Here is a 24,803-nt window from a genome sequence, read left to right on the forward strand (position 1 = left end):
GGCTGGGAGGCCTCTCCGGGTTCCCCACATAGAGCAACGCCCTCGCGCCGCAAAAAGGGCCGCACGGGGTTTCGCTGGGGGTAGAGTGGGAGCCCGGGTTGGTCGGAGTGGTCTCCAGCCCCACACAGGCCTTTCTTCCTGCCTTTGGTAGTCTGGGGTCCTCGGCTTCTGAACCCCGGGCCCCAAAGGCCAGAAAGGACGCATTATCCAGGCCCCAGGTCACCCCCGCCCACTCCCCGGAGCGAGGAGGGAGGCGCCGCCGGAAGCCAGCAGGGCAGCCCCCGGCCCGCGCCAGGCCGACTCTTGCGAAACGTGGCGGAGGCGGAGAACCGAGGGAAAGAGGAGACCGCGGGACCCGAGCCCTTCGGCAGAGATTGAGCGATTCAAGGACATCTCGGAAAAGAAAGCCTGGAAACTGAGCTCTCCCCTGCTCTGGGACTCCTGACGTGGCCGGGACCAAATTCCTTCCTCCTTACAGCGCCAGCCCCAGTCTGGTTCCTTACTCTTTCTTCTCCCCTCAAACTAGGCCGGTGAGGAGCGCAGCCAGACCCTAGCCCTTCCCCAGCTCAGGCCTTCTCTCCTAAGCCCAGCCAGAGAAACCTGAGTGGACCTAGGGGGTGAGGTAGTGAGGGGGTCTCCCAGAGGGAAAAAGTCCGCCAGTTTTCCAGACCTTCCAGATCCCCCGCCAGCGCCCCTTCCAGCGCCTCTGCCAGCGGGGGCGGGAGGGGGGCTTCTCCTGGCCGGGGCGGATATTTCCCGGGGAGAGACAGGCAGGAAAGAATAAGACTTGGGGCTAGGGGAGGGGGGGATGTAAAGGGGCCGAATGGCTGCGGAGCCCCTGGTCACAGGCTGTGAAGGTGGCCCAGGCGCCTGCCCTGCCTACCCCCATCCCCCCATCCCCAGCTAGATCCTTTTGGACACCTCCAGATAGCTCAGAAATTGCTTTCCTGTGGACCTTCTGAACCCAGGTCCCTGGAAAGCCTGGTCCAGAGGCCTTTCCTCCAAAGGGCACAAAACAGGCCTTTTCCTCTGCCCTGCTCATATAATATTTGTGGAAGCTTGAATCTTGCTTCTCCATGCCCTCAATTAACATCTATTTTCCATCCCAAATACCTGGCATGGGTACCACACCAGGGTCATACCCAGGGATGCAGAGCAGTCCTCCAGTTCATTGTGTCTGGTTCTTTACCCACCCAGCTAGCCATCCACCCAGTCACACAATTGAAAATTGCCTTGTTGCTACTCTGGGGTCCCTGGCATGGTGAGGAGGCCTACTCATCTTCCCCTGGCTCCTCACCTCCAGGCTCATCCCAGAGTCCCCAGCACTCTCAGTCCCATGAGCCCCCTATCTAGTTCTGCCCACTCGGGACCCCTACTCCTGGGCATCCTGCCTACCTCTGCAGAGGCTGGGTTCACTTTCTCAGGCTGACAGGCACCTCCTCAGCAGTATCAGGGCTCTGGGGCCTCAAAGGAAAGGGACCTCGACCCTTGGTTTAGAGAAACTGAGATAAGCCCCCTCCGGCCTGGGTAGGGGCTCTCCTACCTCAATCCCCTTCCCTCAGCCATTTTTGAACATTGAAAGGCCCCGGGGTTGGGGAGGATGGGGCCATCCGTTACCCAAGAAAACCCCGAAAAAACAGAAAACAAAAAACCAAAAAACAGAACAAACCCTCTGTGCATCCTAGTGAAGCCTCATCTCCCCTTAAAATGAAATACAATTTAAAAGGCCATTTCAGTGGTTTGTTGCAGCAACACCCAGCTTCTCCTCTACAGCGTGGAAAATCCAGAGTCCTGAAGGCCAGCCAGCGAGCCAGGCTGCAATTCCTCCAAGGAGGCACCAGGTGTCGCTGTGGGCTCGTTGTCCCGCCTACCCCCCAATTCCAAGAACCTTTTTTTTTTTTCTCCCCCTTCTCTCTCTTTCTCTCTCTCCCTCACTCCCTCTCCCCCTTGGTTGGGCTTTGCCAACATATCAAGATGCGTTTCGCCGGCTTCCATCACTAAACTCCCGGAGGTCATCAAGCCAAATTTATGAGTGGCCGCTCGAGTCACGTGACTCTATTTAAGGCTCCCTTATTTGGGAAGAGCGCATAGGATAAAGAAAGAGATATCTCCACCTATAAATTGTGCACTTTGGAGAACAAAAAACCCCTCAACTTCAAAGAGTCACAAATCACCCTTAATCAAAAAGGGTGCAGAAATTTTTTTGGGGCCCTCCCCGCCATGAGCTCCTACGTAGCCAATTCATTCTATAAGCAGAGCCCCAATATCCCTGCCTATAACATGCAAACTTGTGGGAACTATGGATCGGCCTCAGAGGTGCAGGCATCCAGGTACTGCTACGGCGGATTGGACTTAAGCATCACTTTCCCACCGCCTGCGCCTTCCAACTCTCTCCACGGGGTAGACATGGCTGCCAACCCCCGGGCTCACCCCGACCGCCCCGCCTGCAGCGCCGCGGCCGCTCCGGGACACGCTCTGGGCAGAGATGAAGCGGCTCCTCTGAACCCCGGGATGTACAGTCAGAAGGCGGCTCGCCCAGCGCTGGAGGAGCGAGCTAAGAGCAGTGGGGAGATCAAAGAGGAGCAGGCGCAGACAGGGCAGCCCGCCGGACTGAGCCAGCCACCGGCCCCGCCACAGATTTACCCGTGGATGACCAAACTGCACATGAGCCACGGTAAACTTTAGGACTTCATTTTGCGCGCTCGGGTCCGCCTGGGTTTTATAGGCCATGCGGGGCAAATAAAGAAAAAAAACCTGCGGCCATAAATTTTACGATCCAGGCATCAATGGCTCGTAAAACTGTCCACTAAAAGGCTTAGAGGCTGTGTGCGCCCAAATTTACGACGACATAATTGGATCATAGGAACAAAACGTGTATAAAAGGCAATATTCAATTTTGGGGGGAGAGGGAGGGAGTTAAAAAAATAGAGGGATCTGAAGGGTGAGGAGCGCGGGGCTCCAAGAGCGGGGATCCCCCCGCGGTCCCTCCTCCCTCCCCTGCGGAGCCGGCTCGGCCGCCGCTTGCCGCTCCGGAAGATTCCAGCGACTTGGGAGGGGCGGGAGGGGGGTCCCCGGTGCTCGGATCTCGAGGGTGCTTATTGTTCGGTCCGAGCCTGGGTCTCCCTCTCCCCCCCACCCCCTCAGCCCCTCCGGCTGCTAAGTGAAGGCTACGGCGGAAAGTTTCCTGCCCGGGCGGAGGCGCCTCTCCCGGGGCCAGGCTGGGCTGGGCCGGGCCCGCCTGCGGCCCGCCGGGCCTGTCCTGCCCCGCTCGCGTCTTCTCCCTCCGGCCGCTGGTGGGGGCCTGGGGCTGGGATGGGGAAGCTGGGGCGCTGCACGCTATTCACCCCTTCCTGGCTTGGGGGTTTATATTCCAGAGACTGACGGCAAGCGGTCCCGAACCAGTTACACGCGCTACCAGACTCTGGAACTGGAAAAAGAATTCCACTTTAACCGCTACCTCACTCGCCGCAGGCGCATAGAGATCGCCAACAACTTGTGTCTCAACGAGAGACAGATCAAGATCTGGTTCCAGAACCGCAGGATGAAGTGGAAGAAAGATTCCAAAATGAAAAGCAAAGAGGCTCTCTAGAGGCAGCGGAGAGGCCCGCCGGGAGCACCCCGAGCCCGCTTCGGTCCCTGCGCCTTTCCTTTTCGGTTTTCCTCTCTCGGTATAGGGCGGGGGCTGGGAGCATCGGCTCCCCGGCCTCACAGACAAAAGCTCTTTCCCTTGGCATTCCGCATCCCCAGCGACCCCAGGTTCCCGCGTGGCTGCCCGCGCTGCCCGGACTCCCCTCGGTTCTGCTCAGCACCGAGGTCCCAGGGCAGGCTCTCCGCAGGATCCCCAGAGGGCTGTGGCATAGGGGCCGGTGCTGAGCGAACCCGGCCCGGGCTGCCTCTCAGGATTCCTGCCCCAGCCTGGCCGCCGGGGTTCAGGTGGGCCCTGCGGGCGCCTCAGGCCCCGTGCCGGGACCCTCCGGCCTCGCCCTCTCCTTTGTTCCCGGCTGCGGGCTCGGTAAGAGGATGGTTGTGCCTGGCGGAGTCCGGCACCAGACTCGGGGTGCTTCCTTGTAGCCACTAAACTCGATGTTCATTTTTAAAATGATTTGCATATGAAAGGGGGAAGATGACTGACTGTCTGCTTAGGGCCCCCTTGGTTGCCCTATGCTCTCCCAACCTGCGCCCCCCACCCCAAAGCCCGGGAACTTGTCCAGCCTGCGCTCTCTGCATGCCCTCTCAGGCCCCCAGCCTCAGACCGCTAGCTAGCTCAGCTATTGGGGTTCCCTGCTACTGGACCCCAGCAAAGGTCCTAGAGGCTCCTGGCTGCCCCAGTAGTCCCTGCCACGACGTTCGGTGTCCTTCCTCTCATCGCTGTTGTCCAACTATTTATTGACTCCAGGTCTTTCCTGAAACTATATTTTGTCATATCAAATAAAGACAAAGAGAGAACAGGACTAAAGATGCAGCGGCTCCTCTCTGTTTGGGGGGCATGTATTGGGGGAAATTGTCTAAATGGGCTATGGGGTGTTGGGGGAGGCCCACAGCCTTTAAGCCTCTCCTTTAAAAGAATTTTTAGGAGCCTCTAGGAGTATTGAGAAGAGGAAGGTCGAACTGAGCCTTTTTCCCAATCCTGGCTCCAAGAAGGACCTCTCGGGGAAGGGGAGGGCACCCAAGCCGTCTGTACCGGCTTTTCCCATGCTGTGGCTGCCCCAGGCATTCAGGCCTCCGCACCCACTCCCACTTTGGCTGGGTGGATATGAGGCCTCTAGACTGGCAGCGGCCCCACAGCATGCCAGAGCTAATCTGCAGGGACCAGGGACCCATGGCTCCACGGTGCTCAGACTCAGGCCCTTCTGGGCCTGTGCAGAGCTCTCTCAGGGCTACGTGGTGGTCCCCGGGCCTCGCTGGACATAGAGGAAGGGCTGAGCCCTCAGCCTAGGGGCCTATTTGGTCCCAAAAGGATGCTCAGAAAGAGTTGGTACTGCTCAGTAGAGGGGCGCCGTGGGAGGAGGTGTGTGACGCTTCTAAGGTAGTGGGGAAGCAGTGGGGCAACCTGCAGTTTGTACCTCCCAGGCAGGAAATGTTCAGACTGTCTTCCCCACCTCCTAGGGCCTAGGGCTATGCAGGGCAATTAGCTGGGAAGGGAGCTGCATAGACCAGTGCCTGAGTTGGGTCTGTTTGCCATCATTTGTCTCAGTCTCTGGGATTTTGTATGGAGGGGGAGGGGGAGCTAAAGGGAAGGGGAAAAGGAGATAATTCAGGTGGTGCCTGAGGCTGGCCTAGGCCAAAGATCTGCTCCGCCCCAGGCTCCTGGGATGGGACGGGGGAGGAAGTACTTTATAGGAGAAACAAATGCGGGAAGGGTTCATAAAACTTTACTGCATTTCCTCTCCCGCCTCCCACGACGGGGTGATTTCCTGGAGCCAAGCCTAGGCCCCCCACACTGGGGGTGGGGGCCAGTTCAGGATCTGGGCTAGCAGTCTATTCCAGCAGCCAAGAGGGAAAGGGAGCAGAGAGGCTTTGGGGAGGGGCAAGGGGAATATTTATGATTATTAACGTTGATGTTCCTTGGATTTATTGTAAGGACTGACTCCTCTGCATCCCACTGCCTAAGCTGCCAGTCTGTCATTTTTTTTTTCTGAAAGACCCAAGAGCCTTGCCTCACCCCATGCTTAGCACGTAGGAGGTCTCCACACATGTTTCTTGAACTGCACCCATGGCTCCACCCTTCCCCTTCTCACTACACTCAGGCCAGGTGAGGGAGCCTGTAATGTCTCTCTTCCACTAGCGCTCAGCAGTCAGCCCAGCCCTGCACCAGCTCATCTGTCTCCTTTCTCTCAAATAAAATGTGTAATTTTCTTCAGGGAGTTATTTTAATTTTTTCTCCATGCTGAGTAAAACTATTGGGCGAGCAGTGAAGCGTGGAGAAGCATTGGTGTCTCCAGTGGGTCACAGTTAACTAAGAAAGAGGTCGTGGTGCCCACCATCACCCACCCCAGCCTCCCTGACTGCCGAGGCCCTGCGCTTCTTCCCCGGGGTTGAAGTGGGGTGGGGTGAGGGGATGCATCGCCCCTGGCCAGGGGTGGGGACAGTGTGGCTCAGACCCGCTGGGCAGGTTACACCAGCCCCACTGTGCACTGACGCCTCCTCCCCGCAGGGTTTGGGTCTCCTCTTTCCCTGGAGGAGCTGGAGTAGTGACTCCGGTCGGCCAGACTTGGGTAGACACAGCCGTGCCTGCCAGTTTTCCACCCTGTGTCATGGTCTGCAGACCTGTGCTCAGGGCCCAGCCTCTGCTTCGGCGGCATCAGCGCCCACAACCTAGACAGAGGCCTCGGACACGCTCCCTTGCACTGCGAGTGGGTGCGGCCCAGACTCTTGCTTTCTCCCTGAACAGAGGCTTCTGCTTCACCAGCCGGCCTCCTGGAACAATCTTCAAGTACCAGGGTTTGGCATTGCTCTTGGGGAGTTAGTGGAGGGGCTTCTGGGTCCCAAACGGAGACCATGGAGCCTGCTTCTCCACTTTGCCCTGGAACCCACCCCCTCTGGCAGTGAGGAAGAAGGGGAAGAAGCATGACTTACCTTCCCGGGGGAGTGGGAAGAGGGGGACACGGCCCACTCTGAGCAATTAGAGGAGAGAGGAGAAAGAAAATAGGAGGAAAAAAAAATATCAACACGACCTCAAGGCGACAGGTCCTTATGGAAGTAAGTAAGTAAATAAATAAAGATCCATCCTCTGCCCTCTCCCCACCCTGCAAGGGGGGTATGAGGTGAGGCCAGGGAGCAGCACGAGGGCTTTTTAGTGTAACTGAGCATTAGAGAAACACGCACTGCTTCTATGTGAATTTAGGAGTTTGAAACTTTTGGAGGTTATTTATGTGAATGGCCCGAAGGCAAGCCCATGAGTGGCTCTTGGGGGACCACGTGATGTCATTAAACCAAGTTTTATGGTGTAGGGAGAGCTGACAAACCCACAATATATTTACATCATATATAATCTTAACTGTCCAGCCACGCAGCTGCTGGTGAGGTTTAATGCTAGGACAGAGGGCCTGGCAGTTAGAGGGGATTACGGCGCTGGGGATGATGGTGAGAGAGGTTACATCTTCGCAAATGAATCCCAGACGAACGCTGTAAGTTAATTTTCTCTCTCTCTGACCCTTTCTCCCATTTACCTAATCCCCCCCAACCCCGCCAAAGAGGAGGCAGTTCCCACTCATGAAGGGAGGGGAAGAAGGCCTCCCCAGGCCTCCCCAGGCCGGGGTGGGAGAAGAAGAGAAGCCGCTGGGAGGTAGGAGGATGGGGGAGCTTGTCTCCCCAGACCAGCCCTCCCCACCCCCAGCCCCTCAGTCCCTCCAGCTGCAAGTCGACTGGGGTAAAGAGAGACCTGGGTCCTTTAGAGCTTTGCCAGGTCCCCCTGACCCCCTCTCCCTTCTCAGTTGAGAAGAAAGACAGCGGCAGACACAGGGATGTTTGCTGTTTGTTAGGAGTGTGTAAACTGTAGGCGCAAGTGCAAAGGGCCTCTGGGGCCCTTGTTCTGGGGAGGGGCCAGTTCAGCCCTTGGCCAGTGGCCCAGAGTCCAGGCAGGGCAGGCAGCTGGGGAGGGAGACAGGGAAGGAGGCCTTTGGGACTATTGAGCCCACAGGCTGTGAACTGAAATGGCGGAAGCATCTTAAAGTTGGCGGGTGGAGCCCAGGGAGTCCCGAAACATTCTCTCTCTTCATCACCAGGCCTGGGTGGGCAGCTGTCCGGGTCTCCGGGTCTCCACAGTCTGGGGTCTTAGTCTGTCTGGGGCCAGTGTGGTTTCATGCCTCCCCCTCCCTCTAACTGTCGGGGTCTTTCCTGGCATCCCTAGCGTTGGCCTGAGGAGGCCTAGAGGCCCCTGCTGTGAATGGAGTATAAATGGGCATGGGAGTGGAGGCAATGTCTTTACTAGGCTGGCCAGGAAAGTCCCCTGGCCCCGAAGAGAGAGTGGCCTCTGGGCGATGGAGCCCTCAGGACCCAATGGGCATAGTGCCCTGGGGCCAATCTCAGGCTGAGACTCCCTTCAGGTTTCTAGGAAAGAAGAGCAGAGGCGTTGGACACGGAGGCAGGACGTGTCCTCCACACCTGCGTGTGGAGGATGCGTAGTGTTCACCTCCCCGTGCTTCACTGGGGGCTACACCAAGAAAATGACAACGTAGGAACGCAGGTTCTCTGAAGAGGCCAGGGATTCCAAAGCAGGGTGGAAAGCGGGTCCTTAGAGGGCAAGGCATCTAGGCCAGGGGAAAGGGGGAGGGGAGCGAGGGGGTGAGGCAGAGCAGAGGGGGAGGGAATGTTTTGGGGGCGAGGGGCTCTGGGCGCCACTGGATGGAGAGGTGCAGTTGGGGACAGGAGGAGGACGCTGTTACCGTGCCCCTGTCGCCCAAAAGACTGAGAAAGAAACAGGAATCAGGCAGAGGCAGGGGGCCCAGACAGACTCTGGCAGGGTGATGGGGAACAGAGACCCAAGGACACCGGCCGTCAGAGCTGGAGCCCCGTCCCTTGCTCTAGGGGACTGTCGCATGCTAGAGGAGCTGAAGAGCCGGGGCGCCCAGGTGGAGAACTCTCCAAAGCCTTCCCTCCCGGGCCTCAGTCCCTCAACACCGGCCTCCCCCTCCAGCCTCCCACTCCTTTATTTTCTGGAGAGGCCGTTAGGACCCCAGCGGACTCTTCCCAGTAACCCATTGGAGAATTAACTCTCCTGTTCTCCCTTTCTCATTAGGGGCCCTCCCCGACTCTACCCCTCCCTCCCAGTCTGATTCTGAGGATTTTTGGAAACTTTCCATCCAAGCAGCAGGGAGATGGGAGTTTCCCTTGGTCTATAACTTGACGCCCCCCCTCCCTCCAGCCTCCCTTGGGTCTTGGGGAGCGAATCTAATGGTCTTCAATCAAGAATTTAATCAGGGCCCAAGTCCCACACCCAGGCAAGACTCGCTGCCTTCCCCAGCTCCTGGCCAGATCTCAGTCCCGATCCCTTCAGCTCTGTGTAGCAGGGTGAGTGAGTGTGTTTCTGTTTTACAGACTTACACAGCGTCTCTTGGAGGGTTTCTATGACTCCCTCGCCCCCTTTTCCTGTTTCTTAGGCTCAAAAGTTCCGTGTAACTATCACCCCCTTCTTCCCACCCCAGTAATTGCAGATTGTCTTTCCTCTCAGATAATTTGCCAGGGCGTTGTTGTTTGTTTTTTTGTTGTGGTGGGGTTTTCTTTACATGTATTTATTTATTTTGCTGTTTTGTAGGACTAATACAAATGGATGTAGTACAAACACAAACGGGCCTTGACATTCTTGGCTTTCCCACCCCTCCCCCATTCTGGAATTTGCGGTTTCTCTGGAGTATAGGGGGATGGGCGGTCCATCAGGTGTCAAGGTGCCCCACCTAACCCGGAAAGCTTTTAATTTTGTTCCTAGGTCTTTAACCCTAGAAGAGGTCAAGCAACCAATCAGAAATGAGCTAAGCAGGGTCACATGGCCTTTAGCAACCAATCAGCCAAAAGTACTGGGGTCTCAGTCTCGGCCTTCCCCGGACTCCTCTTCTTCCCTCCCCACCACCCTCTTTAGTTCTTGGGTCCTCCATGTCTCTGAAATGAAGGGGATAAGTGATGCTGAGAATATTCTAGCCCTCTTCCTCTGTCCCTGACCCAGCTCTGGGGAGTCTTTGGCTTTTGTCCTCCAGTTCTAACAAAGTTATACTTCGAGATCAGTCTCAACTGCACTGGGATCTGAGGTTGTGGGGCAACCTCTGCATTATTCTCATGTTCTCCTGTGTGATCTTACCCAATTCCCTGGACTTTATAGATAATACACTCTAGATTAGGCTGTACAGTGGATGTGGATACGAACTCCAGCCCTGAATTCAAATTCTGACTATGATTATTCCCTATACACTTACCTTGCACACCTTTTCGCTTTCATTCTCTTATCCTCTTGGGGACAGGTGGAGTGATTAGAAGAGACCTCTTTTGATTTATCTTTCTGGAAATGCTCCAGAAGCCATTAGCTTTATCGAAGTGTCTCTGGCATGGTTGGGGAAGGGAGCAAAAGTGGAGACTTTTTGAAAGTTGTATTTGGTACCTAGTTTGTTGAATAACTTCAAGTAAGTTGAAAGAAGCATTCTGGAAAAGGAAATCAGCACGGAAAACCAGGACCCTTCCCCCTCCCTTCCCCCATACGAAACAGGTGATGGATTTAAGTTCCCTTCCTTTCCATTCTTTTAACAAGATATGATGATGTTGATGATGACCCTTTGTCCTGGCCAATGGTTATCAAAGGACACAGCCACTGAAGGTGTGGATTTTGCGTTTGTGTTTACACATGGGTTAGGTCAGAACAAGCAATGGCTGATAAACTATTGCTGAGCAAGTCCATCTGATGGCACAGAGAATGTGCATGTGTGGCAGGAGTACTTGTCCTCATGTCTCCTGAACACTTGACTTTCAGGCCCAGACCCAGGCATTTCTCCCCCCCACCCCCATCCCCCAGTCTCCAAGGCTTTGTTCCAGGGTTAATTTTCTGGTTGAGTTCCCCTCCCCTCCCCTCCCCTTCTCCTCCTCCTGAACTCCTGCCCTCCTTGAGCTGACGGAGGAGCAAGACGGGCTGTGCCACCCAGACCTCTAAGCCCTCCTCTGGGGGCGTCAAGGGATAGCCCAGATGGAGCTGGGCTTTGTCTGGGTGGGGCTGACTTGGGGCCAATGCCACAGGTCAGGTGGGAAGGATTAGAATGAGAAGTCAGAGGGAGGGCAGCTCTTCTCAGAAACCACTGAGCCCCCACTTGCCAAGTCACCTTCACTCCCACCACTCCACTAACCTCTATCATGAATTAGAATTAGAGCACACAAACTTATTTTTCTCTGGTAGATGGTGTGGTAGTCTTGTCCGAGACCAATCCTCACCTCTGTGTGGATATCTCATGCTGGAGTTTCCAGACTCCAGGAAAGTAAGGAAAGAAAGGGCAGGAGTGTTGGCTCATTCTAAGCAGGCACTGGGAAGAGAGACTTTATTGCCTCAGCCCCTCTTAATATCCAGGTCAACTTTATCTGTGTCTTTGACTCTCCCTCTCTTTGTGTAATTGCTTTGGGCTGAGTTCCTGAGCTGAAACATCATTGTCCTGGGCTTTAATTCTGTGCTTTCCTTTCCTGGAGAGACAGGCACTGCTCTGAGCTTCCTCCTCAGTGGGACTGGAGACCCTGGAGCCCTTAGAGGTGGAGAAGGGACAGAATCTGGATTCAGGACCCCAAGCTAGGGCTTTCTGGCTTTTTGAAATTCAATTTCAAGAAGAGGCTAGCTGTTAGAGGGCCAAGAAAATCACGTCCATTTTGTCGGGTCTTTGTAACCCAGAATGGTATGTCTGTTGTGATACCTCCCTTCACTGCTTTGATGGGGCCCCAGGAGCCCAAGGAGTCTGGACTGAGGAACTGAGATGATAGAGATCTCTTTGTCCTTGAGTCCTACAGAAGAACCCTGGGATCCATTTTCTTCTCCCACTCCTGGGAAGATTCACTGTGTGTGGGTGGGGGTGGGAGGGAGATGAAATTTGGGACTTAGGGAAGTTGGGCTAGGTTATCCAGGACCTTGTTCAGCCTCTGATGACCAGGCCTTAGAAGCTAGAATGAGAGGTTGACCAGAAGGCTCTGGGCATGCTAGGGAGCCTTTGCAGGACAGAGGCTACTTCTCTATACTTGACACAAGTGCCATGATCTGCAGCCCCATATTGGGGGGTGTGGAATGTGTGGGCTCAGTTCCCTGGGATCCCTTCAGATCTGCATGTGACACAGCTCTCAGAGAGGTAGAGGAGGCTGGGTTCTGCCCTTGAAAGATCCCCAGTTCTCTCAGCCCCCCAGCCCAGATCACCACACCTGAACAGGCAAAGTATATATATGTGTCCAAGTGTGTATGAAAGAGGTCTGAAGGCCAGGCTGGACACAGCAAACCAGCCTTAAACTAACTTCCCGGTAGCCCATGATTCTTCCCATCAGCCCAGCCTGAAGACCATTTGTCCTCCCCTCCCCACTCATGCCCTCGAGCCCTAGGCATCTGTTAAGTTTCTTCCCTTCTGCCTCCCCGGAAAACCAACCCCCTGGAGCAGCCCCTACAGATGGGGGCAGCCAGGCTCTTGGTGACCTTTAGTGGCCTGTTGGCCTGTTGAGTTGTAGGGGGTTGGAAGGCAATGTAGGACTAGGAGGCCAAATCCTTATCTGATCAAATCTGCTCTTCAGGCTTAATTCCAAATACCTTAGGGCTGCTTCTCTGCTCAGATGGTGGAGAAAATTCTTGTCTAGTAAATACTTCTTTAAAAAGTCAACTTTCTGGCTGGAGAACCAGTGTGTGTGTGAGTGTGTGTGTGTGTGTGTGTCTGTGTATGAAGCGAGGAAGGGTCACGTCCCTCATTTTACACTGTGTCTCTCCCCCTCCTCTGGGTGGAGGATGGGGGCGTGGGCTGAGGTTTTATTGAAGGTGCTTTTCCTGTTGGGAGTAGAGATGGGGTCATAAAGCCTAGAGGAGGCTGTTTTGATCTGGTGACTTCTCAGGAAGTAGCGTTTGAGCTTTTGCTTTGTAAATCACTCTCCCCCAAGCTGGCCAACTAGATTGGATTGCACTTCTCCAAGCCCACCTGGGGCCCTCCTTACCTCCCTTTCCCCAGTAAACCAGAGCAGAAAAATCAAAGGAAGTCCAGGGCTCCCCAAATCCTCTGCCTCCAATAAGAAAAGGGCTCATTGGTGATTTTTCCCCCTCAAAACTCCAGATTTAAAAATCATGCCGTCTTTTATTTTCTTTTGCCCGTACAGACCTTGCTTCCCCCAACCCCTTAGTTAAAAAGGAGCTAACGTGGAAAGCAATCAGCTTCTGAGCCTGGTGGTAGATACCATGACTCCTGGGGGCTCTACTCTCTCTGGGGCCGCTGTCTCCCTGTGATGTCTTTCTTGAGCCCCAAACCCCTTCTTGACAGGGTGGGAATTCAGGTCTGTAAGAGACAGCTCGTGAAGAGAGGGGATGGGAGGGGGGCATATAGATGACCCCATCTAGCATTGTATGAATGGAGGAAACTCTCAGTGACTGGGTTTTATGTAATTAAGATGGGTGCAGGGTAGTGTGTGAAAGCCCACAGTCTTCTCACATCTCCCTCTAACCGAGCTGTTGCCAAAAACAAATTTTACCTAAATGGCTCCATTTTGTAATGTTAATGAGCCTTCCCCTCCTAAAGACACCCCAGCTTCCCATGGATCCGTCCCCCAGCTTTGGGTTAGGGAGCTAAAGGGGAAAGAAGTAAAGAGTCCTCTACCTCTGTCTCAGTTCGGGCTACATCAAGTCAGGATGCTTTCAGGCCCAGTTGTCAGGGCTCCTATCCATCGCCAGAGAGATGCCCCATATGCTGGAAATAAGGCCATAGATTATATGAGTCCCTGGGCCCTCTTAGCACTTACTTGCACAGGCTTCAGTTTACTCTCATTTATTTCCCAGGGAAGTCTGGGCTGGGGCATCCCAAACCCACAAGCATCAGAGAATCTCCCTCATTCCTAAGATTCGATGCAAATACACGTGTCTTTACAGAGAGCTGAGCAATCCCATAGTTGTATACGTGAAAATGTATTTATAGATTGCTCTGTGTATAACAGGATGTGTTTTACATCCCTCTCTACTCCACATTTAAATGCAGATTTATAGATATTTAGATTTATAGATACACAGTGAACGTAACAGTCCTCTGTTAAACTCCTGTGTACACATTACCAATCTCTCTATAGTGTTGGATGTATAAGCTGGGATGTCTCTCCCTAAATATCTGGATGAATAATTGGTGAGTTTTTTCCCTCGGTTGGAAAGAACTCTGCGTGTGTTGCTCAATCTCTATTTTGAAAATTTTATCTAGATTTATGCAGAAGTCCCAACTCATAAAATAGCTACATATTGAAGCTACATATTTGGAGATCTTTATAGTCTTTGCAATTTTGCTGCAAACTTAAATATTTGAAAGTATGTTTAGAGATGGTTCCATAATGCATGTATCTATATGTAGGGACATAGATCTCCCTCTAGAAGGACTGACACTTACTGCATCTCTCTGTCTCTCTATCTCTGTGTCAATAAAGACATCAGGTGAGTGGGGATAGGGAACAAATATCTCTGGGCTGTCTTGCTTATTAAAGGGAGTGATTCTGTTGCTATCTCCAAGGCTGAGTCCAAATGAGTTATTTGCCCCTGAAAACCTGCTCTAGGGACCACAGTCCTCTCCAGGCTGTCCCTATGACCTGAAATCCCAGCCCAGGCTCCCCAACCTGCAGTACTTCCCAAGACAGTCACTAAGACGGGAGAGAGAAGGGAAGAGTCCTCTAGCTCCGCTCCTCTTGGCTCCCAGGGTGGAGAGGCTGACGGAGGCGTTGTCCCCCCACGCCAACTGGGCCTTTGAAATTTGGGGAAAAGAGCGTTCAAGTCCCCCACTATTTTTGTAGGGTGCCCAAATGGTGCCAGAGTCACTGCCCGACCCATAGATGCCTCCTCCCCAATTGTTCTTGGTGCCCAGGGCCCAATTAAGCGGCCGCCTCACTCCCGGCAGCCGAGCTCTTATCGGCCGGGATTGATGCCTCCGCGGCTCCTGTATATCATTTCCAAGATTTTTTCTGTCCAACTCCTCGGCTCCTTTGGCTTGCGCGGCTTTGACTAATGATTGCTACAGATGCCAACGTCTCCAGAATCCTAATAGCCAGACAGGAGGACTCTTATTTACCCGGCAACATTTCTGCGGGAAGGGGTGGGGGGAGAGGGGCTGAGGGAGCTGGGGCTCGGCTGTTGCAGGTGGGGGGGGGACAGGGAGAAGGTTGTGACCAACTCAAGTTTCACTGAACTTCTTCCCCAGTGAGAAAGACATTCCCAACTCCCTCCTCTCCCTGAGGGAAAAGCAGGATCATAAAATAGTGCTAATAGTAACTCAGAGCTCGCCTCATTGAAAAGGATCAAAGAACGAACAGGACATGGGGAAATAATCAGAGAAGTGTTTATTAGTTGTAAATAGATGAGAGATTAAGCAGGAGACCAGCGGTTTAGGGAGGAAAAAGAGGGATGTTTTTTTTCTTCCGGAGGAGAGAAAGGGGAGGTCAGCCACGGTGGGAGAAGGGGCTCCTTTTTAAAATTTCACGTCTTCCCTGTCCTCTCCGCACCCCGCATCTAGTCTTCCCGTCCGTGGAAATGCCTCCCGTCCTTCCCTTACTTCGCCTCACCTTCGGTCCCTCCGGTGTGGGACCGCGGCCACTTCCCAGAGGCTGCTCCGATGCCCGCTGGGGCTGCCCGGGTGATGGGGCCTCTATCTGGGGCTGGGGAGCAAAATGAGACCCAACGGCCAACTGCGGGCTGGGGGCCGCCGGCCCTGCGGTCCCACTTGCGCCGAAGTGGTGGAAAGTTGCGGCCGAATTCGCTTCTCCCGGCGCTTCTGGGCCGCCGGCGGGGCCGGGTCTTTGGGGGAAGCGGATGGAGCTCCCCGCCGAGCCTGGAGCCGGGCGTCGCGCTTCCCGGGGTCTCGATCCAGACCTACCCAGACATATACCCCTCATTCGGGTGAAGAGAAAACAAAAACGCTGAGCGGCCCGGCTCCGAGCCCAGGCATGGAGTGCTAACTCCAACGCGGAACATTTTTCTATCAGAGAATAACGGAGCACAAAATAATTCAGCAAGGCGGATGGGCAGGAGCACGGTGTGAGATCCCCGCGCGGTGAAGCGGCTGCAGAGCGGACCGCGCCGCACAGCCCGGGAGGACCATTTCGTTGGAGTGTAGGGCGAGGCCGCAGCCCGGACCCGGACCCAGCCGCCCGAGGGCCAGTCTCTAAATTACAGCCCATCAGGAGGACTCGGAAATGCAAAACAGGGAGCCGAAAGATTTAAACAGTCGGAGGCGGAGGCGTCCCGACGCGGCCAAAGCGAAAATCAATCACGTAATTAAAACGGGGAGAGGGCGAGGCCCGAGCTTGGGGGTCCGGGGTTCGGAGGAGGCAGCCAAGGTGCGGGCCGAGGTGGGCGAGCGGCCTGAGGATGGGGCTCTCCCGTCGCGGCTGGAGCGCGGAGGGGCTGCGGGGAAGTTTGTAACAGATCGCTATTGATTCCCGCTTGGCTGGAAAGAGCAGGCTGTGTGTCCTCTTCTAGGCCGGACCCTGAAGCCGCCCGATGGGCCCTTCCCGGGCTCCCCCATTTTCATGGGGTCGTGGCGTGTGGTGATCCCTGGGGTGCCCCGATCTGTCCAGGCAGGTTTGTCTGAGAGCGCAAGTGGCACCAAGACGTTGCCTCTGGGTTTAAGGGGGTAGAGGGAAGTGGCACCCTAGTTTCAGACACTTACATGTTGCCTTTGGACTGGATTCCCCCACCCCAGGAATCAAGGCTTGCCTTTGGAATGACTCTCATCTAGGCATCCAGGTTTGGAAGGGAGGTGAGTGGGCTTATTAAGGGGAGACTTGGGCCTGAGCTAACTGGACCCCTTTGGGCAGGGAACGAGAAGGAACAGTTCCTGGAGGAAAAAAATAAGGCACGCAGGGAGCTCTGTTTGTGAGGGAATGGTGTTCTTGTTATTACTGAGGTTAATGATGGTAATGATCAGGTATGGCTGGGTCAGCCTGGAGAGAACAAGCTCTCACAGCCCTTTCTCACAGAGGCTTCTCTGGAGAAGTCACCAGCTCCCCAACTTGGGTGTGATTGGGGCGAATAAAATGAAGACCTTTCCTCCCTTTCCCTGCCCTTTCCTCTCCCGTTCCTTAAGAACTCCAGAAAAAAAGGGGAAACCTTATAAAATCTTCAACTCCCCCCCATCATTTTCCTCTGCTCTCTCCAGTTCAGTAAAATGCATCATCTTTGGGCACTGGGCTTTTGCCGGGCGCCCTTCTTAGGAAGTTCAGCAGGCAGTTACTGGACCAAGTCCCCATGAATTCTGTTTCTGACCCTGGAGGAGACCCAGGATTCTCTTGCCTGCTATATTGGAATTCTCCCTCTATCCTTAGCCTTTCCCAGTCTCTACCTTCCTTGGTCCTGGGTGTCTAATCCCATGGGTCTCTGGCAGCTCAGAGGCCAAGAGCATGTTGAGATGCCCTCATCAGCTCCCCAAAGGGATCCCATCTTCCTATCGGCTTCTTAATTCTGAGAGCACTAGGTCAGGGAGCTCTTTGTAAGCTCCCCTAAGCCAGCCTAATTCCTAGATCTTTCAAAACCACATTTAGAGAGCTTTAAAAGTAAAAGTCCTTCCCCCTCTAACAGGAAAGTTCAGGTTACAAATCTTCAGCAGCGCAAGCTTCCTGCAGCCATAAGTCAGAATTTTCAACAACAAAAAAGAGGAGTTAAAGCTTGCATCAAAGGGAGAAGGGGACACCCCAGCCCCAATTTTAAAGGGGATGCAATCCAGCAGCCTTGGACAAGAGTGGGGGCCTCACTTGACAAGAGTCAGTGAGGCCACGATGGGCAAGGAAGGGGGTGGGGAACCCAACCTCTAACTAACAATTTCTCCAGCATAAAAATGAAACATCAAATTCGTTAGCCCAGGGCCTTCATTTTTCCCCTTCCACATTATAACTAGTTATTGAACTCGTTGGAAGATCTAAAGGCCATTTGCGAAGAGACAAATTTCAATGGAGTTTCCCCATCAATAACCCCATGGCAGTGACCTATTGGAACAAGTCAAACACCCGAGGTGAAATGCAGGTCACTCTGTCTAACCAATATTAAAATGCAGCCACTTTTTAAAAAGCCACTTTAAACGAGATTTGAGGAAAATTGAATTCCAAGAAAGGCAAAGCAAGGAGGGGGAAATCCATGAGAGGACCTTGCCTATGGTCTCCGAATAAACAAGAGAGATTCATCTTTAATATTTAAAGGGGGGAAAATTAACATTCCATGATTGCTTTTTTTTTTTTTGAGACTATAAGCGATTCTAGGAGAAAAAAAAAGGTTGAGTATTTTCTGGTGACACTTCTGGGTTATTAAAATCATTTTAGACCAATTCATTACTTTTACTGACAAGAGATTTAAGAAAAAATCAATTAAGCATTTGCATATTCTTTTGCATACATTAGCCCTGCCTGCTGGCTTTAGAAAGGGACAAAACACATACATATATACATATACACACACAGGGGGAAAAATGGGAGCCTTGCTTTAGTTTGGGGTTTTCAAGTTGCTCGGAGAAAAAATAAAAATGAAATGAATTACTTGATTGTATACCATCTAAAAGTCAATTTACTTGAGGAAGAAGAAAGAGACATGTTGCAATTTTTAATCTCTAAAACAACAACAAAAACCACCTACACACACGGGCGCGCGTGCCCGCACACACCCACACCCTGCACTTCTGAGAGTGGGAAGTGGATTGACCCTCATTTTCCTTCTCTTTGCCCTCCAAGTCCTGAGTTGGTTCTCCCACTTATTTTTCTCCCTAGGAAAATCCAGGGATTCTGAGACGTGAGATTTTAAGGCATCGCAGAATCAGTGGAGCCGCTGAGGTCTCTCAGCCGGCAGCTTGTTACCGGGGAGGGGAGGAATATGGGTTATCCAACGGTCAGTATGGTAATCCGGGCACAATAAGGCCTCGCACACAATGGACACATATTTTTCTTCAGCGGTGTCAGAAGGGAAGCGCTTTGTACTGAAACGTGTTTCCGAAAGAGAAACCAGATCAAGACTTAGAAAGGATATGGGGTGAGGGGGGCATTCAGACAGTGATGGCTTAGAGGCTGGCAAAAGGTGATCAGAAAAAATAAAAAATAAAATTGGGGCAGAGAGAGGTGGAGGGCAGAGCAGGGGTTGGAGATCCCTGCGCTGAGGAGGCAGGAGGGCGAAGCACAAAAGGAGATACAAGGATTCATCACGGGCAAGAACCGCTTTACTGCCCCCCTCCCCAACCCGTTAAGCCAGTGCTAAGTACAGAAGCCCTCCGAAGGGATCTTATTTCTGTGCTTGCAATAATATCCTGGTGAAAATGTTCTTGTGTGTGTGTGTGGTAGAGTCTGGCTTGTTATTTTCCCCATAGGCAACTTTCTTGCTATTATAGGAGCCCAAAGAGAGGGTTTTGGTAAGTGATGTAGATAAGTGTGGGCATACTTGGGGGAATCTCCCAGATTTCACTTTCTGGATGTGCATATCGAATTAGCTGTGAAAACCTGGAGCGAAAACTCCACAGATTTATGGCTGCATAAGGAGGCATTTAATATATTAATAAATGTTAATAGTATGAATGCAAATATATTTGTTAGCAGTAATAACCAAAGACGGATTGGACACGTGGTTGGAGGCATCTGAACTCTCTGGATCTACTTACACGTACTGGCCTGAAGTGGGTTTCCTGCTCTCGTTCCCTCGACCCACCTGCAGGAGCTCTGAATCCTAGGGAGTGGTGGTGTGAGATGTGCAATGCCTTGGGAAGGACTCCCTAATTAAGACCAAGAGGGTGAAGAAATGGAAGAAGAGCGAGCTGAGGCGGGGGCAGGGCTGCTAGAAGGTGAATGTGAGGACTGCGAGGAGCGGAGCCAGGTGGAGCAGAGATTATTCCCTGCCTGGATGAGGTGGGGCTACCTGATCCAGGTGCAGGCCTAGAAGGGAGGATGGGGGTGGGGCTGGAAGGCTTTCTCCCTCAGCAGCCTTCCTCCCACCCTACCTGAGCTCTCAGGGGCTTTGCCTCTCCCCAGGCAGCAGTCTGGGGCTGGGTTCAGAATTTTTATGTGGATCGGCAGTCAGCATTGGTTTCCCTCGCCACTTCCAACAACTTATAATTAACCTATCCCCCTCCCACCAATAATAAAACCCTCACGCACTCCAAATCACTGTCAACCAAGCAGCAGCCTTCCCCTTCTCACAGTCTCAAGTTCCTCTTCCAACCAAACCAGCCAGTCCTCACACGCAGAGGGTCCCGGACAGGAGTGGGCAGGAGTTCTCAACCAACTTTGGAAATCTGAGAACCTCTTCTAAGAGATGGTCAACCTCCAGGGAATTCCGGTTCTCTCACCCATCTGTTGGTAGGGGTCGGGCACTGACCTCTTGGGGAGAGGGTATCCAGGGACCCCCAAGCACTGGCTCTTGGTGAGCCTGGGGTGAGTTTGGGGGGCTTAAGCATTGCAGAAGGGAAGGCAGCCAGGGGCCCAGGCAGGGTGAATCAGTCCCTTTGGGCATCGGCTGTGGCCCAGCTCTCGTTCCAGCCCTCAGGGTGAGCCCTAATTTGGAAGTGGGGACCCTCTCTGACATCCCAAAGGTGGTGAGAGACAGATTGGGAATCTCTCGCCTTCAGCCTCCCTCTCACAAGGGTTTTATTTTTTTCCCTTTCCCCTCCTCATTCCCTTAATTGCAGATGTTCTAATTAAACCCTCAAATAGTTGTTATGCCGTTTTAAAAGGTACTTATTCAAGTGTCAACCAGGCTGGGCAGGGAGGAGGCAGCGTAGGGCGGCGAATTAAAGGTAGATTGACTAATCACAGCGGCGATCATAATAATAAAATCAGAGGGAAAAAAATCACATTACGACTTTTCGTGGAAAGGAGGGAGCAGGCAGCCAGCGGCCGCCAGCCCTGCGCTGCCGCCGACACAAAGAGTGCGGGCGATTCCACGAGACTGATTTATGACGTTTTACAGCCCTATAAAAGCTGTAGCGACGAGGCAAGCGCTTCTACCACCGCTGGCAGATTTAGTCTAATAAATAAAACATAAACAGTTAACTTTATGTGTCACTTTTATTGTTATCAAGTAAAATATAGCCGAGCCCCGGCAAGCTATGATTTTAAACTATAATTGTTATCAAGTGCAACAAGGGGACCCGGCTCCCTCCCTGGGCTCTCCCTTCTGCCACCCCCCTCAACTCTGAGTTATGGGATCAGTTAATTGGAATTGGTGCAAGACGTGGCCACCCCTGGCTGAGGGGGAGTGTGTCAGAAAGCAGCTCTTCCTTGCCCCCTCCCTCCTCCATGGCCCTGCCACCCCACCATCAGGGTATGCCTGTGGGTGGGTAGCAGAGAGAGGGGAGGGTGCAGGAACGGGCTGGAGACCCCCAAGGCCCGCCCAGCATCCCCAGCTTCGTGAGCTCACCCTTCAGCTTTTGGAAGGCGGCCTGGAGCTGGCCCTTGGGGATGCGTGTTTACATGTAAACACATGTGTTACATGGATACAATCCCTGGCCGGAAGCAGGCTCTACAGACGAAGGCCTCCCCCTTAGCTAGGTCTGCCTTCTGTGGGGATGGAGAAAGAAGAACTCCCTGGGCCTTGGCTGGGCACCATCCCAGGGCACTGGCCCCTGGCAGAGTGCTCTCCTCCCTGCTCCAGGTCCTTGGGAACCAGCCTTGGAGGCGGTTGTCAGAAAGCAGCAGGCCAGACGGAATGGAGAGTGGAAACAGCGGCCAGCAGGAGAGATCCTCTGCTCTGGGCTGGGAAGGGAGGGTTAGTGGGTACTCGGGGAGGGCAAGGCTTCTGAACTCTGCTTTTGCCAACCACTTCCTGTCTCTCTTCAGCGGGGGCTCAACCCCCAGACCTCCAGAAATGACGTCAGAATCATTTGCATCCCGCTGCCTCTACCTGCCCGGTCCAGCTGGGACCCTGCCTCGCCGGCCCCATGGCCAGAGGGTTGAGTGAGTGTGTATGGGGAAGGGGGCTGGACTCTGGTCTCCTTGGATGGGGGGCATCCCAGGCTCACCAGCTTCCTGGGCTCAGCCTGGGCCTCTCCCCATCCAACCTCCACTCCAGTCCTCATTCAACTTCCTCTTCCTGCGAAAGAGGGGCGCTGCCACGGTGCCCTACACAGACTGAGACAGGATCGCCATGAATGGAGACCTCTGGAAAAGCTCGGGAGCCGAAGCCCGAGGGGCCCACCGGAGGCCCAAGGGGAGACCCTGGGAGGGGGCTGAATCACAGCCTCCCGACAGCCCCCCAGTGCCCAGGCTTTAGAAGGGAGCTGGGGCTTCCCATCTCCTTTTGCAGGGGAGGGTTGTCAGTCGGCGGGGTGTGCACTGGGGGCACCGCGGCCCCTGCCAGCTAACCCCGCATCACCGCCACCACCCCCCCAGCACCACCACCACCACACACACAAAAAAAATTGGATACATTTTGAATAAAGCGATTCGGTTCCTTATCCGGGGACTGGGTTGCTCCGTGTGATTGGCCGGCGGAGTCACATGGTGAAAGTAACTTTACAGGGTCGCTAGCTAGTAGGAGGGCTTTATGGAGCAGAAAAACGACAAAGCGAGAAAAATTATTTTCCACTCCAGAAATTAATGATCATGAGCTCGTATTTGATGGACTCTAACTACATCGATCCGAAATTTCCTCCATGCGAAGAATATTCGCAAAATAGCTACATCCCTGAACACAGTCCGGAATATTACGGCCGGACCAGGGAATCGGGATTCCAGCATCACCACCAGGAGCTGTACCCACCACCGCCTCCGCGCCCTAGCTACCCTGAGCGCCAGTATAGCTGCACCAGTCTCCAGGGGCCGGGCAATTCGCGAGGCCACGGCCCGGCCCAGGCGGGCCACCACCACCCCGAGAAATCACAGCCGCTCTGCGAGCCGGCGCCTCTCTCAGGCGCCTCCGCCTCCCCGTCCCCAGCCCCGCCAGCCTGCAGCCAGCCAGCCCCTGACCATCCCTCCAGCGCCGCCAGCAAGCAACCCATAGTCTACCCATGGATGAAAAAAATCCACGTTAGCACGGGTAGGCAACTTTGCTTTTTGCTCTCCCCCTCCCTCCCCTCTTCCCCAGCGCTCCCCACCCTCCTCGGCCCCCTCCGGCCCCCGTCCTCCTTTCTCTCCTTCCCCCTCTCTCTCCAGGAGCGACTCTGGGTTAGCACAATTGAACTGGATTTACGAGCGAGAATGGGTAATTACATCCCCCATAAATTTTATGGCTTAGCTACTCTGGGCAGTCCGAGCCATGTGCTACGATCTGTTCTGTATGTGTGAAAACTATGCTCGCTTTCTAAGGGCGCATAAATAATTCAGTGTCGTTGCAATGAGGATTCCCCTCTTATTACACTACAAAGTCTCCAGCTCCCTTCAACTTCTTTATAACCCGTTTAGCTTGATGACTTTATTTCCACCACCCCCTCCTCCTGTTACAACAGAGCTGAGGATGGGGTGAGGGTGGGGGGCGGGGAGCCTGCTGCCTTTGAACCCCACTATTTGCTTTCCCCTCCCCCTCCCCCAGTGAACCCCAATTATAACGGAGGGGAACCCAAGCGCTCGAGGACAGCCTACACCCGGCAGCAAGTCCTGGAATTAGAGAAAGAGTTTCATTACAATCGCTACCTGACCCGAAGGAGAAGGATCGAGATCGCCCACTCGCTGTGCCTCTCTGAGAGGCAGATCAAAATCTGGTTCCAAAACCGTCGCATGAAATGGAAGAAGGACCACCGACTCCCCAACACCAAAGTCAGGTCAGCGCCCCCGGCCGGCGCTGCACCCAGCACCCTCTCGGCAGCCACCCAGGGCACTTCTGAAGACCACTCCCAGAGCGCCACGCCACCGGAGCAGCAACGGGCAGAGGACATTACCAGGTTATAAAACATAACTCACACCCTGCCCCCACCCCAAGCCCCCATCCTCCCCTCACACACAAATTGACTCTTATTTATAGAATTTAATATATATATATATATTTTGGTTCTTTTCTCTCTTCCTCCCACCTTATCCCTTGTCATTTCCAAACAGACAAAACAGATAAACAAACAAGCCCCCTGCCCTTCTCTCCTTTCCACTGTTAAGGACCCTTTTAAGCATGTGATGTTGTCTTAGCATGGTACCTGCTGGGGTTTTTTTTTAAGGCCATTTTGGGGGGTTATTTATTTTTTAAGGAAAAAAAGCTGCAAAAATTATATATTGCAAGGTACGATGGTCTGGTTTAGGTGCGTTTCAGGGGAAATGAGGAAAAGAAAAAAGGAAAGAGATTTTTAAGCCAATTCTCCTCCTTCTTTCTCCTCCTCCTCCTTCCCCGCTCTTTCCTTAGGCCTTTTGCATTGAAAATGCACCAGGGGAGGTTAGTGAGGGGGAAGTCATTTTAAGGAGAACAAAGCTATGAAGTTCTTTTGTATTATTGTTGGGGGGAGCTGGGAGGAGAGGGGGGGAAGACAGCAGACAAAGCTAAATGCATCTGGAGAGCCTCTCAGAGCTGTTCAGTTTGAGGAGCCAAAAGAAAATAAAAATGAACTTTCAGTTCAGAGAGGCAGTCTATAGGTAGAATACCCCTCACCCCCCCATCGTGGTTATTGTGTTTTTGGACTGAATTTACTTGATTATTGTAAAACTTGCAATAAAGAATTTTAGTGTCGATGTGAAATGCCCCGTGATCAATAATAAACCAGTGGATGTGAATTAGTTTTACGTCAATGTCTGATGGTTTCTTTTTATCCCCCTCCTCCTTCTGACCTGGTATAACATCCCACCTTCTCTATATAGTTGCCGAAGTTTACTCTAAGCAAACACACAAATCTTAACTCTCAACTCCAGTTTCCCAAGGTCCTTAGAAGAACCAGCAAAAGGTTTGGGGCAGAGGATCTCAGGGGAGGGGATGTGGAAGATTGGGGCCAATTTCTCCGAGTCTGCAGAGGCCAGACTCTCCTGGGGGTACTTAGAGTGGAGCTGGGGGGGGGGTGTCTCACTTTTCTAGAGTTAAGCACAGTGCCTTCTTTTGTCTATTTCCTTCTCCTCTCTTCTCCTTTCTCTCTGATGAGTAGGCCTGCCTAATTTGCAGACTAGAAGGCAAGTTTAGGGAGTTGGGAGGAAGAAGAGTTTTCATCTTTGGGAAGCTCTTTGGGAATAAGGGATTAAGGGAGATGCCCACTCAGCATGCCTGTTCT

The 24,803-nt window shown here is 53.3% G+C and overlaps 2 protein-coding genes across 2 annotated transcripts in view; both read left to right on the plus strand.

Annotated features, from left to right (window-relative positions):
- The window catches only part of HOXC4 (homeobox C4), a 38,198-nt gene extending 13,871 nt beyond the window's left edge, over nt 1-24,327 (plus strand). Inside the window, exons 2-4 of the mRNA NM_001289851.1 lie at nt 21,466-21,582; nt 22,219-22,663; nt 23,156-24,327. Coding sequence (NP_001276780.1) covers nt 22,225-22,663; nt 23,156-23,511 — 795 coding nt within the window. The 5' untranslated portion in view covers nt 21,466-21,582; nt 22,219-22,224 and the 3' untranslated portion in view covers nt 23,512-24,327. The remainder of the gene's footprint in view (nt 1-21,465; nt 21,583-22,218; nt 22,664-23,155) is intronic.
- On the plus strand, nt 1,698-5,227 carry HOXC5 (homeobox C5). Its single transcript, XM_004274230.3, has 2 exons — nt 1,698-2,674; nt 3,375-5,227. Exons 1-2 carry the CDS (start codon nt 2,221-2,223, stop codon nt 3,587-3,589), a joined length of 669 nt encoding a protein of 222 aa, XP_004274278.1. The 5' UTR covers nt 1,698-2,220; the 3' UTR covers nt 3,590-5,227.
- Nucleotides 24,328-24,803: the final 476 nt, after the last annotated feature.

This window comes from Orcinus orca, chromosome 11 (assembly GCF_937001465.1).
Source record: "Orcinus orca chromosome 11, mOrcOrc1.1, whole genome shotgun sequence".
Lineage (NCBI taxonomy): Eukaryota > Metazoa > Chordata > Mammalia > Artiodactyla > Delphinidae > Orcinus > Orcinus orca.

Coding starts and splice junctions, on each gene's coding strand:
- HOXC5 (XM_004274230.3), top strand. CDS start 2,221: ATGAGCTCCTACGTAGCCAATTCATTCTATAAGCAGAGCCCCAATATC. Junction 2,675..3,374: donor CAAACTGCACATGAGCCACG/GTAAACTTTAGG, acceptor TTTATATTCCAG/AGACTGACGGCAAGCGGTCC.